Source organism: Nipponia nippon, unplaced genomic scaffold (genome assembly GCF_047370975.1).
Source record: "Nipponia nippon isolate SJK-2023a ecotype South Korea unplaced genomic scaffold, ASM4737097v1 scaffold_2, whole genome shotgun sequence".
Classification (NCBI taxonomy): Eukaryota; Metazoa; Chordata; class Aves; order Pelecaniformes; family Threskiornithidae; genus Nipponia; species Nipponia nippon.
In genome coordinates this window covers 33054961-33070811 of record NW_028262336.1, presented here as the reverse complement: position 1 = coordinate 33070811, position 15851 = coordinate 33054961, and the positions used below count along the sequence as shown (strand labels likewise).

At 41.0% G+C, this 15851-nt stretch overlaps 1 protein-coding gene across 1 annotated transcript; it reads right to left on the bottom strand.

Annotated features, from left to right (window-relative positions):
* Window positions 1–241: 241 nt before the first annotated feature.
* ETS2 (ETS proto-oncogene 2, transcription factor) lies at window positions 242–15491 on the bottom strand. Its single transcript, XM_087758488.1, has 10 exons — window positions 15159–15491; window positions 11875–11946; window positions 8708–8828; window positions 6702–6821; window positions 6044–6244; window positions 5142–5225; window positions 4093–4335; window positions 3674–3937; window positions 2857–2975; window positions 242–1891 (listed from the first exon to the last, which is right to left on the bottom strand). The coding sequence occupies exons 2-10, from the start codon at window positions 11944–11946 to the stop codon at window positions 1676–1678; spliced, it is 1440 nt and encodes a 479-aa protein (XP_087614614.1). The 5' UTR covers window positions 15159–15491; the 3' UTR covers window positions 242–1675.
* Window positions 15492–15851: the final 360 nt, after the last annotated feature.

Genomic DNA, 15851 nt, shown 5'->3' with positions numbered 1-15851 from the left:
ACACAGAGTGGTTGCATATATGTAGCTTGGTTCAAGACCATCAGCCTATGCACTCTACAGAATTTTCTCCAACAACATCCCTACCCCCATTAAGTCTGGCTGGTTTGGTTTTGGGGTTTTTTGTTATCCTGTAGAGGTTTAGGGTAGTGGTGGTAGGATGGACAAGGGTTGAAACAACAAATAAAGAAAAAAGGAACTCCTGGGAAACTTTCCAAATTAAAAAGTACACGTGCTCTTTTCTTGTTCAAGAGGTTTTAATAAAGACTCATATTTTTAAACCTCTCACACTGTACAACACATTTAAATGTACATCAAGCTCAGATAAAAAATAAAGCTTTCTTACAAAGTACATTTTTCCAGTGAATTTTTTTCCTTTTTTTTTTGCAGTAAAAATAGCTGCTACATAAATCCCTCCTGATCTTTGAAAAGGAGTCACAGTTATTTCCAAAAATAGAATTCATATTTTAATCATACAGGATAAACTGCAGGAAGAAGAGACAAGTCAACTGAAAAAATAAGGCTTGTATATAAATTTTTTTTTAAAAGGACATGCATAGAGGTTGAAAAACATATGCCATTTATAAAGGAAAAAAAGGTAATTCTATCCATATTAATATTTTAATTTTCAGTTACAGAAGAAACCACAAACAGGCCCTTTATGTCCCAGAATATATCATTAGTTTCTTGTAAAAATGCCAAAATGCACAAAGAATTGCCAGCTTCTGTCTTGGCAAAATACTGAGCCAGCCCTCCCTCCCTGCCCCCCCCCATTTCATATCATAGGCATACCATATGCATGCATACTGAGGACTTATGTTGTCTCTCAGGCCAATTAAATATTTGCAGAAGGCTGTATATCCTAGACAAACATGAAAAAAATTTGATAAGTCTACATTCATCCTATTTCAAAACACACATACAATTAGTTTAATTTACACTATACAGTATCTGTTAAATAGGAACGTTACAGAGTTTCAAAAAGAATCACAGAATATATACAAACTGAATATTGAAATGATATGATTTTCCTTCCCTTCTTTAAAGGGTCTCTTTCTTTTGTTAGCAGTTGCTACATCTGGTTTTGGACACAACGTGTTTATGTACCTATGCAGCACATTTCTGGAGTAGTAATAATAATATTAAAACGTGCTCTAGAGCAAAAGTAATATCGATTCTCCTTACTGCTCATTTAAAATAAATTAGTTTGTTGTGGTTTTTTTTTGTTTTTTTAAATAAATTGCATGATGTAAGATGTAAGCAAGGATGATGGTATTTTGAAATATCTGAGCAATAGTTCTGCTGCATCACTGGTTTCTCATCCAACCTTTGGTTTTAAAGCCAACCCATTGTTATACAGCAGTGTAAGTAGCCAAACCACTTTATACGGCAGTACAGGTAGTAGAAATGCTTAACCCGAGAGCATTTCCATGTCTTCGTGACAGAGCTAGGGTCTGTGCTGACTTCCATGCTGCTCAAGTGCCTGACATGGCAACACCCGAAGCCACTGATGAAATAAGGCCACTTCCTTCCAGCTCTCCCTGGTTACAAAATCGGTTAAGGTCCTTATTTCCCAACAGTTGCACCCATCTGAACAGCCAGAAGAACTGACTGCAGTTGGTTCCCAGACACAGTCCCAATACGTGATCTTCGCCCCTGCAGCATCACGTCCTTGGGCTCAGTCCTCCGTGTCAGGCTGCACCCCCAGCATTGCATGCAGCTCCTCCGCCGTGTACCCCAGCAGGTTCTGCAGGTCGCACACGAAGCGATACACGTAGCGTTTCCCTGAAGTCTTGTGGATGATATTCTTGTCGTAATAGTAGCGTAGGCCTCGGCTGAGCTTCTCATAGTTCATTTTTGGCTTGTTTTTCCTCCTTCCCCACCTCCGTGCCACCTGTCAGTCCAAAAAGAAAGCAAAATGTAAAGGGTTTATTCAAGTCATGTTCTTCTAGTCGGTGGCTGATAAACACAGTTATTAAAACCCTTTCTCAGTCAGAGCATTTTATTTGCTTTGGATGTCCTAGACTGATAAGAGAAGAGTTGGTGACTGACCCCGCAACTGAACATGCTCCGAGACAACTATTAGCAGCAGTTTCAGGAGAAAGTGGCTGATAGCAAATATCAGTGAAAAGGACACCTATTTGTATTGGATGAGCCAAAACGTGCTTAAGGAGCTCAAGTTTACAGGTCATATAGTCTCCTCTCTCAAGAAGACACCATTTAACTGTTAATTTGCTATTGAGCAGCACGGGACAGCTCTTTAACTGGAAGTTGAATGACATGAAGTTCCTTGGAGTTAATTTCCCCCCCTCCTTTTTTCTTTCCCCTAAATAAAGGCTTCAGTGGACTTTACATCACATCTCGTAATACAATAACTTCTTTACTGATAACAGTATCAGAAAATGAAAATGCATTCTATTTCTTTTTAATGACTAAAGCTATAAGTTCTCAAAATATTTTAAAAGCAGCACTGCCATATTTGTTGTATATCTAAAAGAATGGCGATACGCAGAGTGCATTTTCCCCATGCCTTCATGCAATCCCAAGCATTGTTGATTCAACTACATCCAGTAAGCTAATCTACAGTATTATACTGTCAAAAGAATTAACTTTGTATACTACCCTTAAGTTTCAAGCTATACAATGTGTTCTCCTAACTACAAGCAAATGCTGATACCCCTGGGTGGGAGGAGAGGTGGGGGGAACATCCCACAGCAATTCTGACTGTACAATAAAGCATTTGCAGATGAAGAGATTTCAGCAAGTGTCTGATCATGTAAATGCTTTATATTCAAGACTAGGCCCACAGATGGTGGATCAGACCCTAAATCTTTTTGTTCATCACAATTAGCCACATACCTCGTCTGGGTCAGCAAGTTTAAATTCCCATCCATCTCCAGTCCAACTAATGAATGACTGACAGGACTTGTCAGTCAGTAACTCCAGAAGGAATTGCCATAGCTGTATAGGTCCACTGCCTGTTGAGAGAGAGGGGGTGGGGAGAAACCACAATTAACACTTCTGCAAGCTCTTCCCACAGCCAATGTATGCCACCATACTCATATCACAGGACAGATCTTGTAATTACTCTGATTTACCTTTTTCTTTTTTAATATCAGAAAGAAACCTAAGGTCTTTTTCTATAACACAAATCTGCTCCTAAACATGTTAAAATTAAAACAGCTTTTTCACGGAAACACAGGATTTGACACAAGCCATGTCTTTCCCTTTTATATGGATCCCTTAGCCCTCACTCCCACCTCCCATCAGTTGCATTTCAAGCTCCAGGGCTTGTCCTGCAGTCCTTGGCTTGGCAAGCGTTCTAGAGGAAAAAACAATTTCAGCAAGGACTATAGAAACAAGGTCTTAACAGGCAAGCCAACACCTGCGGAAACTCACAAGTTTGAAAAAGAGGGATACTTGGACAAAATCTCCCAAACAGATCAAAAAGTGCATTTGATTTTTACATGTTCTGATGTACCTGCCTGTTCTTGCTTTAGATGGATAGTCCTATGAGACTTTAGTAACATTTAAAATTGAAATTCTTCATTAGTAGTGGTCTCTGACTAATTTGTAAGGCATACCTTACAAGTATACAACTTTATCACCATGGTACACATTTATACAGAATATTGATGTTACACAAGAGGAGTGACCATTTTGCTTCACTACTTACCAGTAAAGCCAGCCAGAGTTGCTGCTGGTATAACTGGTTTCCCTTGTTCTACAGGATCACTTCGTTCTTGAATATAGTCTTTGAAAGACATTGTAGGTTTGCTCAGACACAAGGACTGGCTACAGTCATCTTCAAAACTCTCATAGGATGGCACACGCTGTAAATCCACTAATGACGACTGGCTGTTCCAGGACTGTAGCATTGAATCTGAGCTTTCGTAACTTTCTGCACCACTGTCACTAGATTCGTGTTCTCTAAGCTTACCTTTATAAAACAAAAAAATAAAAAAGAGAAAAGTGTTGGGTTTGTTTTTCTTTTCTCTCCCTCAATCTAGCTTGCATATATAAATTATGCAAAGGAGGAAAAGACATACAGAATATGGCCTTGGACGCATGGTTATCATGCGGATAATGACTCACCAGAATTATCTATCAGCAAGTTCAGATTGCTTCTCGGGAAATCTTGATTTACTGCACAGTAGTTCACACCAACAGCATCTGCTTGGGTTTTAGGGAACAATGAAAACTCCTGTTCTGGATTAAGGAGATTCGGTCCTGTGGAAGTCTGACAGACATCAGTCAGGAGACTGGGTTTGGGATAACTGAGGGCTTTAGGGTATCCAGGCATTTGCATACCATAGGAGTTCTGATCTACATTGACAGCTGAAGAAATAAATAAAAGAATTAATTAGATGATTTTCTCTGCAGACCCTTAAACAGACTAGTACACCTCTAGCACCTCACTACAGTTGTGCCACCAAGAAGTAATTTTCCCATGAAAATCTGACTGAAAGAGTGATAGATGCTACAGACCTACTGGAAAGGCTGCTGAGGTCAACGAAAAGATCCCCATCTAATGGGCTCCAAATCAGATTCTGTAAATCTCCCTCTATAACTTGCCAACCACAAATATGTCTATTGTTTGTTCTTCAAGGAAACTACAGGGCTACAGAAAAAGCTGGAGAAGCTTAAGTGGTTTTGAGTAAGGCCCTCATCATTAAGTGGTGTAATAACGTCGAGCTGGAGATTGACTGTGGTAGAATGAAATACAACACCACTCAAACAATCTGAGGGAGCTAACACTGCATCCCACACACTTTCAAAAGCTCTATTACACTTCCACAGTCTTCAAAAAGGCCTAAACATAACTCTTACTGCTCCCCAGTGATGCTAGTTTTTGACTCGGTTTGCTAGAGGTGAGAGTGGTCATTCTGCTCCACAGATGTATGTTTTGGCATACCAAGAGGAAATTTGATTTTCTCAAAGCTTTTGCTCTTCAAAAGATTTCCGATATGAATTAGATGGCAATTAAACAATACTAGGAAAGAAGGCTGTAGCAATTGAAGTCAAGTGTTCTCCCCAAGCACAGTAACTATTCTGGTGGCTTTTTTTTGTTTTTAAACTGGGATCTGTGACATGCTTAGAATAAACTGAGAGATGTAAAATGTCAAATTTCTTAAAATACTTACTTAAGGAATTATTATTGACCCAGTGAGGAACTGAAGTGAGATGAGAGTTCTCCACATATTGATCCTGTGTTTTCTCTTGGCTGTCTAGGGAGAGAAGAAAAAAAGAAAATTTGGTTTTATAGTTTCAAAAATATGACCTTTATGCCATGAAAAGCTTCTGACTCTTTTGAGTATTTTCGGGTCATAATTCACATAAATTTTACTAACACACTGCATTGCAATCTCTCTTGAAAAAAACCTAAACCACACACTGAAAAACCTAACCAACTTCCAATAGGCTTGGAAACCATCATACCAATTGAATTTTAACATAAAACTTAGAAAAACCAATAATTGCAGTGTGTTTTAAGGTCCAAGTCCTTAATGTGTGCAACTACTGAATGTTACACTCCAAATCCAATGGAACTCACAGGGCACTGCATGTAGGGTTTTAGCAATACCATCAGTGTTCACCTAAGACACCTCTAGGTGTCTTTGACTTCTTTACATTCATTCACTGAATTACCTCAAAATACTACATTAAAAGGAACAAAATTGAAAACTTGTAATAAGTAGTGAACAAATTTTGTCCAACTCTTGGTTAATTTTTTTTTTTAATGGGGTATTACAGTAGCCTTATCCTAATCTCATTTATTTCAGTGATTATTCCAAATAAAACCTGACCACAATAGGTACTCAGCCTGAACGCAGAATGATTTCTGCAGATACCTGCATCTGTGCTTTGTGTACCAAGGATGTATTAATAGTTCTGATAATGCTTTTATTAACCAAGTTTTAAAGTTCATTTTGAGTTTTGACATGTAATAAAAGCCCTTCATAGTGAAACAAGTATTGAAAGAGTCCCATTTCTGTTTCTGTTAGAAAAGCCTTAAAACAAAAGCTCTTTCTGGCTCTGTAACTACCTTTTATCATCTGTTCCAGGTGTTCCCACAGAATATCACCCACATAGTCAGGTGCCAGTTCCAGAAAACGTTCCTTGCCCAGGTTGCACAAGTCTTGGCCACTCATAAGAAACTGATGGAAGTTCACATTTGCCAAGCTGAACTCATTGGTAGCCCATGAAAGCCACTGGCAAACTTGCTGTTCAGTCCACAGCCATGGATCTGCAAGACAAAGTATTCAGCATTTAGAGATAACTCCTGACCTTTGTCAAATAATCTTCGTTAGAAGGCAGTGAATGAAAAAATTTGTTTAGCCAAGTTACTTAGTTTTGAATGAATTCAGAATGAATGTATTCTTGAATTAAAACAAAAAACAAAACAACAAAAAACCCCAAACAAACAAACCAAAAACAGTCCTCTATTTTCCTTCTGCATTCACTTGTAACCAGAGATGTCCTCAGCTTACTTGATTCCCTCTTATGCTGCCAAAGCATGAGCTCTCCATGCACCCATTTTTAATACCAGCAAGTCTGGTCTTTCCAAGTCAAGCTGTGCCAGATTCACATAGGATCCATTCTTGTATTTCCTACTGACATCATTCTTTCTCTTTTGAAAGAGCCGCTATTCAGCCTCCTCCTTAGCATTAAAAAAAAGCAGCTTATAAATAGAAAACACTTACTATTTGGGATACCCAGCCGACACTGTTCCTTTGTGAAACCACTGAAAGTATCTTTCAAGGCCTGACTCATCACAGCCTTACTGCACGGGGTTAACAGAGGCAATTCACAGTTGTTCGACTCTACAAGAAAGAAAAGGGGTGGAGGGGAAAAAGAAGATACATTAACTTTTAGGCCAGTGAAAGGAGTGACAGGTTTTTGCTGCGCTATTTGAAGAATAAGAAAAGGATGCTAGAAACTAGGTATTTTAAAAACAGAAACAAACAGCGTAGATCCATTTTCTGATACGTGAAGTCAAAGACAATATATTTTTAAGTCTTTGACTTAATATATCAACACTAAAATCTCTGTGCTACTGGTTTGATAAAATTGCATCATGCTAAATTAAAGCTTTGCAGCTTTCCATGATACAGATCCTCATTTACTCTTAGTTAAACAAAGTGCCTTTGTTGCAGGGAAGCTTTACTATTACTTTTTTTTTTAAAGGAAATATGAGACTGCTTATTCCTCTTTTGTCACCTATAGTTTGACTTCAGTTTTCCTTATAACTCCGGACAGTCTTCATCTAGTTTGAGAGCTAAGTAACTGATAGTAGGGTTGCGAAGAACCAGCTTGCAGTATTTAACACTGCTTTCCAGTGGACTGTATTTCAGAGCTTCCCATGCATCTCGCAATCACCCACGTACACGGTGCGATAGATTATTCTATCATCTGAACCAAACAAGTGGGACTGGTAACAAGCTGGCACCCAGTGCCTAAATAATGCAACAAAATCCAAAAACAAGTATCATCCTATGCTAGTACAAATTACTAATCTGCTTAACTGATTTCTAAATTTGCAAGTAGATTCCATTTTAAGGAGAAATTTGGCCTCCACTCAGCCTTTCTTATTGCACAATTTTCACCAGAAGATGCCTCATTTTACTCTGAAAGAAGAACTTCTAAGTTGAAGATAGCCAAGCTGCCTAGATGTTTCCAATTAGGAAATCTTTTACTGGTATTTTGTTTGTGATTGGTGTCATTAAGCTAGGGGTAATTTGAAGACAACTTAACCCACTCACTACTGCATCCCTGAACATCTGAGAGCCTCTGAGAACTGACACACAGGTTGCATTTGAAGGAGCTCTGCTGTGTTAGAGCCATATAATGGTGGCAGGGTACATAAAGGTGATGAACTTAGCAGACTCCAAGTCAGTTCATGAAGCTGTGCAGCTCTTCTCGTTCTCCTAGACTATCTACAGGCTCCACTTGACCCAGCAAGTGGAGCTCATTAGCAGCCCTTTACCACACCCATCCTCAATATCTGCTAGGACTTGCTTTGCTGACCAGAGCAGGTGACTGATTAGAATAACATTAGAACAAAGGACTAGTGGTTTTCAGAGGTTTGAGGTTTTTTTTTTTTTCCCTTCCCTAAGGGGAAATAAAGGCAGGATCAGGTAAAATATCTATGTTTTGGACAAAACTCCTGTTTCATCAGGGATTTTAGGCAAGGATTTGTAGAGAAGTCTTGGTAGGTACTATCCTACATACACACACACACACAAAAAAAAATCTGTAAAACATCCCCACCCCTGTTTTTAAAGTATGGAGTAAAACATACTGGGATTTAACACCAGAAGGTCGAGAAAGGAGCCTGCAGAATACTTGCATTTTAATTATGGTTGAGATGTTGCAAGTTTAGATATACATAGAGTTTGTTTTTTTTTTTTTAATTTTTAAACTCTTAGCTCTGCTTTACTACCTACTAAGTCTTCTTCAATGGACAGTCAGTCTATTAGGCTACTGAATCCCAGTTCCCATTCCTTTTCAGTACAGACAACAGCAACTATACACAGAGCAACTCATATGGATAAAATCAAGCATGTACACAGAAGTCTGTGTACTAAAACACTTCTTTTTAGGGAAATCCACGTTGCACTTGTAAGAGTATAGCCATGAAACATTAGTTAGACCCCACAAATTTCTTTCTGATCTGCTGACTGGACTAAGGAACAAAGTGAAGAGTTACCATAAGAAGTAGAATCAAATCCTGTTGGCACTTCTTGAAGCGTCTGATCTTCATTTAGTGAGAAAAAATATCCAGCAAAGAGAGAGTTTGAGCTATCAAAGGTGTCAAATGCTGGTTGACGCTGCAAAGCAACAGAATAAATAAAAACCAATGTGAGCATTTTGCTAGAGCACTGTCAACTTCATTGCTAGGAAGTGGCTGGGTTAGGCTTCCTAGATTTGGAGATCATGCACAACCACTATCTTAAATCAGCTAACTTGTGCTTTCGAAATATAAACACAATGATAGTATAGCTTCTTGTACAGGAATACAAAACAACTAACATTCAGACCACAGTGCTAGGTGGGTGGCATGTTCTGCAGGTTACAGTAAAGCAAAGTAAGGATATTCTTAGTTTTCCTGTAATTTAGGCTTTCAACAATAGAGAATGCATGAGTGTGTGTGGAGAGAGAGAGAGAGATATTTATTTCCAGGTATATTTTAAAGAAATCCTTATTTCCTGAACCCTTTAAACTGACTATCCACTTGGTGAGTACTTGATGGCAGAGGCAGGATCAGTAACTTATGGAAGAACAACTGCCAGTGCAAGACCTACAGTAGATTTATGCAGCTTTTTTTTTTTGTTTGGTTGTTTTTTTTTGTTGTTTTTTTTTTTTTTTTAAAAGGAAAAATTTAATCTGAACCACCTCACTTGAAGCTATACAGCCAGCTTTACAGGACTTGAAGAAGGATGTTACTCCTTTGCTGTGACTTAAACTTAGCTCAGATGCTCAGTGAAACACTGCTAGTTTCATTATACAGAAAGGGATAAAGAGGACTGATACAAATGTTCCAGATAAAAGCAGATTCTACCGATATATTGGCAACATTCAATTAATATTGTTATATTTTGAAAACCTAACTTCTTTCAAACTTGACTTGTGTCAATTGTGTATGCTAGAAACACTAGTACTTTTATTAGATCCTCTCCAGCTACATTAGTCTTTGGGAGGCAGAGAGAATGTTTTTAAAGTTATTTCCTCCTCTGTTAACAATTTATGCAACTTGGCTGTTAGTCACAAGGAAACTGTATCTGTAGTATCTAGAGGCACAGATGGATAAAAGTTGCCACTGAGGCTTTTAAAAGCACCTGAGGATAGAGCATTGTTCTGGAAAGCTACAGCTTGCTCATGGCAGCTGCTGCAGTTCAGGGAGCTGGAGACAAAGGCAACTTGCAAATGCTTATTTGTTTTAGGCATCCACTGGTCTGCCAGCTTATGCCAAGGTAGAGGATTTAGCTGAGGACAAGGCAAAGATTTTTCAGGGCAGTATTGATGTGCAATGCAAAAGCAACCTGAACTATGTTTCTGGAATAGCAATATTAATTTCCTCACATTCCAATTTTCCTTTTTATGTCACCACAAAGTTTCAAGTGGCTTGGAATCTTCTTGCACCAGGTGCCTTCTGTGTGCCGTGTGTCCTCTCCTTCCCCTATCCCCCCAAATTACATTAACCCTAGTAAGAAACAAGGAACCATAATTTTTTAGTTGTGTTTTATAACAAGCTGCAATGCATCCTAGTACATACATTATGAAAGCATACACTCCACAGAAGAAAAAGCTGGTAAAGTAAACAATATCATGACCCAGTTAATTGGGTTAAAAAATCTCCACTGAGCACTGGCCAGCAGAGACAAATTGTGTACGGTTGGTTCAGGTACCCCCCACAACTACAGTCAAAGCTAACCTGTGAAAAGGCTCACATCTACATGAAACAAGTTAATAACAATTGCCAATCTGCTAGTAAAAGATTCTTTATACGTTACTAGATAAAAGCACTGACTCATCGCTAGTACCTAAAAGAAAGGGCAAGTTCTTTCAACACAATTTGGAAACTCCTGCGTTTTGTGTAAATAGCTGACCCTTATCCTGAGTCACTGGAAAAAATGCTGTGGCATGTGAATGAGTAAAATCCATGCTGTGCTAGTTTCATATTTCAAAAAGGAGAAAATTAATGTTTAAGCAGGTTCTTAACTTAATAGTAGTAAAAGGGGAAAAACTCAATGTAGAATAAATTCTGCTTGCCCTATCAGTTATGCAACCATTTTATTTGGCTTTTCAACATATGTAAGAGTAATTATTACAGAGCAAAATAAAAAGAAGTGTGAACAGCTACGAAATAGTAGAATACAGGTTGCTACTTCGACTTAATTAGATGACAACTGAATACTGAATAACTGCTTAGAACAACCACTGTGTTACAGAGCACACAGCTCTGTGTTGGGGGATCTCTTATGGATTTTGTTGTTGTGGGCAGGAGAGAAAGCTAACAGAGGACATAAAATATCAGAGAAGTTAGCATACCAGCATCTCACTAACTGATCCTTCAAAACATGGACATTCCTCAAAGTTAATGAGAGCAGGAAGTGTCTTCCTAACCTTTATTTGGTTTACATTAATCAATGCTGTGTAAAAAATTGATACTGGGATTAAAAAGCAACTTGCATGAATGGGGAGGAGGGAAGCCCTTAAAGACTCAGTCTTTATAGTCTGCTTCTCATTTATCCTCGGTTTGTAAGTTCATTTCAAAGCAAGGTGACAGACACAGTCTATCTAAAGATAAAATATACTTAATAACTACCTTTGGTTTCTTACAATGTATTGGACTTCCATTTCACATAGTTGCATGTAGTAAGTGAATAACCTACTTTTTTTTTCATGCAATACTTTTGAATGAATCAGACCTAACCAGTCATATCAGAACAGCCCTCTGCCAGTCTTATCAAGTTAAAGATATAAAGACCACCCCTACTGCCAATCCTGTAACCTTTATTTAGGCAAAAGTTCCACCAACTCCAACGAATTTGAGCTCAGTTCTTGTCAACCTCTTCTTTTCAAATTCTTAGGATTTGGGGGATGGAAGGTAGGAGCCTCCTTGGGGGAGAGGGTTGAGGGTGCAAGATTTATATCTTCCTATTTAAGTTCTGCTTTTCACATATCTCCCGAATTCAGTGGGAATACTCTAGAAGAAGATTAGAGGTTACAAGCAAGCAATTAAAACCTGAATATCTGTGTTCACTTTGGCATGGTTATACAATTCCTGAGCTAGCATTAATAAGACCACAATAAACGCATTAGCTGGGAGATGCCCTAGTTGGGTTTAGAAGGTGGCAGCTCAAGAGTACTCACCTTGAGCATTCCTCTGTACATGTTAGACACAGGTGCTACTTGATCCATGTTCCTGATCCCAAAATCACTCATCTGAAAAATGAGAGGGGTCACATGAAAAATGTTGCTACCGAGGAAGCAAGCATGTTAACAGATATATCTCGCTGCTTCAGTACAGATTACAGAACAGCTCTCGGAATGAGATACAGGTAAAGCTTTCCTTCTCATTGCTCACATCCTGACCACACAGGGCACAATGGTCATCTAGCTTAAGCAGCTTTTTAACTGGAAGACCTTTCACAGGCATCGCTGGTGTTAAAGTTATATGAAATGAGCGAACAAGAGGACGGTTAGCTTCTGATACTGAATGTGAGGGCTTTTAGTACCTTATTCTGTTAGCCTGAAAAGCCTGCAGAAGTCCTTTGTCCACCAAGTATCTATTGCTTTGATCTATTCTCCAGCTTTCACCCATTATCTTAAACATTTAGTTCTGAGTTATTTTTGCTTACTGTATTTCTGCTCACATGCCATGATTCACTTTGGACTTCAGCTTTCAAAGGAAGGAAGAGAAGTGACAGACCACTCACCGCGGTACACCTTTACATACCAACATTCACCCCTTTCACCCTTTTAGGAATAATCATTGAAGTATATTTATAAAGCTTTAGAGGACCTAAGTTTTAACTGAAAAGGGTTTATGCAGTAAAATACCCCTTTTTAAAGAGTTGATAGCGGGACCACCATCAATATGTTCATGTTATTGAAGTCAAAGCTGTACCATATTGCCTGTATTACCAGGAACAGGGTTGTGTGAGGCCTGTATAACTTGTTCTCCTATATATCACTTAAGGAAAAGAGTTATAAGATTCATATCCTTTCACTGACCTATGGGAGAGATCAAACATAAGGCATGAAGCCAGTTTTATGGCCATTGTTCAGGTTTACCGTGATGCTGTAATTCAGGTGTCTGTGAACGATACCTTATCAGACTACACTGTGGCAAGTTGTCTCTCAACAATTTTCCTTCTCCTTTTTCACAGCATTGGGCTAAATTCTCTTGCCCAACAGCAACTGCCTGAAAACGTGCATTTGTATTTAAATAGCCACATAGGACACTATTAATATTTCCACAAAACTGTGATCACTTATTAGAAGCAAGCTCTCTCGTTAGCCATGTTAACACAAGGCAAAATCAAAATACAATCTTAAACTCAGAAAAAGATGGCAAATTAGGAGTTTAACAAAATAAGCCCAGCCTGTTAAAACGACAACACATTCAAAAGCTGTCCATGTAAGCAAAGAGGAAAATAAAAACATCTGACAGCCATAGACAAGGAAACTTTCATCCTTTCATATAGTTGACCACTTAAAATCAAGACTTCTTAACCTGAAAGGCCCATTTCAACTTCACTGTTTTCAGACGTATGGGGCTTATCATTGAAATAAAATAAATCAACTGACTATGAAAGGAATATTCGCCTTATACTTCATTAATGTTACCCAAAACTGCAATCTACTGAATGATGGTTTTTACCTCAAACAGCATGTGCAAATATTTGATCTAAATTATACATCTCATTGAGCAGCAAAGAATTTCACACAGCATGCGTCTCACTCAGCAAGCATCCTAATCTTCTCATTAAGTTTGTCACGGTTTAAACAACTGTTGATCCTTGCATTCGGCTGGACTTTTAAAAAAGTATAAAGCAATTTCTAACACCCTCTGTTTTGCCTTTGAAATCTGCTCTGGTGGCTAGGGATAACTAGCTGTAAGCCTTACCAATCAGAAAGTATTTGTGAAAACATTTTACATATTTTCAGTAAGTTTAGACCTGATCCCTAGTTAGGGCTACAAATCAGATTTCTGACACTTTCAGGTGCAATCCTGGCCTCTACACGAATCCTGTTAGGAACTTCCCCGTTGACTAAAAGGACTGGGATTCTCTCCTTCCTGTGTTTTTTTGTTGTTGTTGTTTCTTTAGAAATGTTTAGGGTCCTAAGACAAAAGGTTTATACGAAGTCTTCATTACATGGCATTGCTTATTAACCCAAGTCACTGTTTCTCTACGCTAGGCTGCCTGTTTGTTCTGTGGCCATGCCTTTGTGCTACACATCTTATGGAAAACTAGACATCAAGCTCTGGTCTAATAACATATGAAGGTCTTTAGCATGTTTTGTAACACTCCAGTTTTCTTCCTGCAACCAAATCTCTCATGTTGTTATGACTATAGCCTTTGTTCGTTGTGCTTTCGGCTTTCTCCCCATCTGCAGTACAAGTTTCCAGCCCTGAGATCCGAAACCCTTACAGAGGTATCAGAGACAAGCGGAGCTGAAAAGGCAATATGGCTTTTTATGACAGAAAGGGTTAAAGCTGGCTTTCTGCTGGACTTAGAAAGCTGCTGTTTAAGTTCAGAAAAGACACTACGGCACAGGACGGTGTGACTGGGCCTCACTTCCAACTCCTCCACGAATGCTGATGACTGCTACTTGCCAGCTATAATTGGTTTAACTGGCAGGACACCTTCTTCAACACCCCCGCATAGCTGAGTGGGTGAACCAGAACAGGGTCAACAGGATCAGGCACTTATTAACTAATACTCCTGAATTCTGATCAACTTCTTTTCAGCAATAGCCAGGTGCTCACCCACAGCTGGATTCAGCTGGGAATCAACCACATGGAGAACTAAACCACACCACTGTTCGTAACGTATCTCCACTGGTTTTTTTTTTTGTTGTTTTTCGGTTTTTTTTGGGGGGGAGGGCAGGGAGTGTCTGGTTGTTGTTTTGCTTTTAAATGGCAATTTTTTCAGACAAAAAAATTTCGTACCAATAGGTTAAGAGAGAACTGCCTGCCCGAGGAGCGCTGATCCCCCGTACAACTATTGGGCTCCCCAAGTGCTGATGAGAGAGATAGCCGAGGGCTGGTATGACTTTTGACACATATGACACACTCGCCCACATAAAAGTTAGATGGGGAGATCATACAGCCCAACATTTTTTAAGTCCCTTTAAAGTACTAACCAAATCCAGCGTGCGCGCTGCCCATTAACCCTTTCCTCCCGGGCGCGCAGCCGCCTCCACAAGCCACCCCCGTCCACCGCCGCTGCGAGCGCGTCCCTGCCGCCCCCGGGCTCAGCCCCGCCGGGTCCCCTCCCGGGCAGGCACCGCCGCCCGCTTCACCCGCGGGGTCTGCCCGCTCCCCGGGCCCGGCTCCCGCCATCGCCCCCGGGGGAGGTCGCTCAGGGGGTCCGACGGCTCCCCCGCCGCCGCCCCCCTCCCCGCCGCAGCCGCCGCCCCCGCCTCACCTGGCCCCCGCGACCGGCGCTCGCCTGCTCCCCGGCGTCCCTCCCCGGCACCGGCACCGCACAGAGTCCAAAAAAAGAAAAGGCGCCGCTGCTTCTCCGGGAGCCAAAATATCCTCGATGCGGCGGAGCCGGCCAACAACAACAGCGGCGGCGGGTTGATCCCAGCGGAGAGTCCCGGAGGAGGAGGAAGAGGAAGGGGGGGCGGGATGGAAGGCGGGCGCCCGGCGGCGGGTGCGTGGGCGCTGCCGGCCGATCCGCTGCTGCCGCCGTGCCGCGCCGTGCTCCGCCGTGCCGTGCTCTGCCGTGCTGTGCCCCGCCGCCCGCCCTCGCAGGCGCTCTTCAGCGGGCGGGGGGAGGCGGCGGCGGCGGGTCCCGCCCCCCCGCAGGCCCGGCCCCTCCGCCCGCCGCGCACCCGGTTGTTGTTGTTGCCGTCGTCGTCGTCGTCGTCGCCGTCGCTACGGCCGCGGCGGCCGCGCTGCTGGAGGCGGTGGCACCGGCCCGGCCTCTCTCGGGGCTGCCCCGCGGCCGGGCCCTTCCCCGGCCCCGACGCCTCCTCCCTGCCCGGTGCTGCTGGGCCCGGGGAGACGGAAAGATGGTTTGAGCTCGATCAGAGAGACAGATTTTTTTTTTTTCTTTCCCCTGGCTATACAGGAGATAATTCATGCTGGACGTTTTCCATGCTTATTTTTAATT

Coding starts and splice junctions, on each gene's coding strand:
- ETS2 (XM_087758488.1), bottom strand. CDS start 11,946: ATGAGTGATTTTGGGATCAGGAACATGGATCAAGTAGCACCTGTGTCT. Junction 4,336..5,141: donor GGTCAATAATAATTCCTTAA/GTAAGTATTTTA, acceptor TTATTTCTTCAG/CTGTCAATGTAGATCAGAAC. Junction 2,976..3,673: donor AACTCTGGCTGGCTTTACTG/GTAAGTAGTGAA, acceptor CTCTCTCAACAG/GCAGTGGACCTATACAGCTA.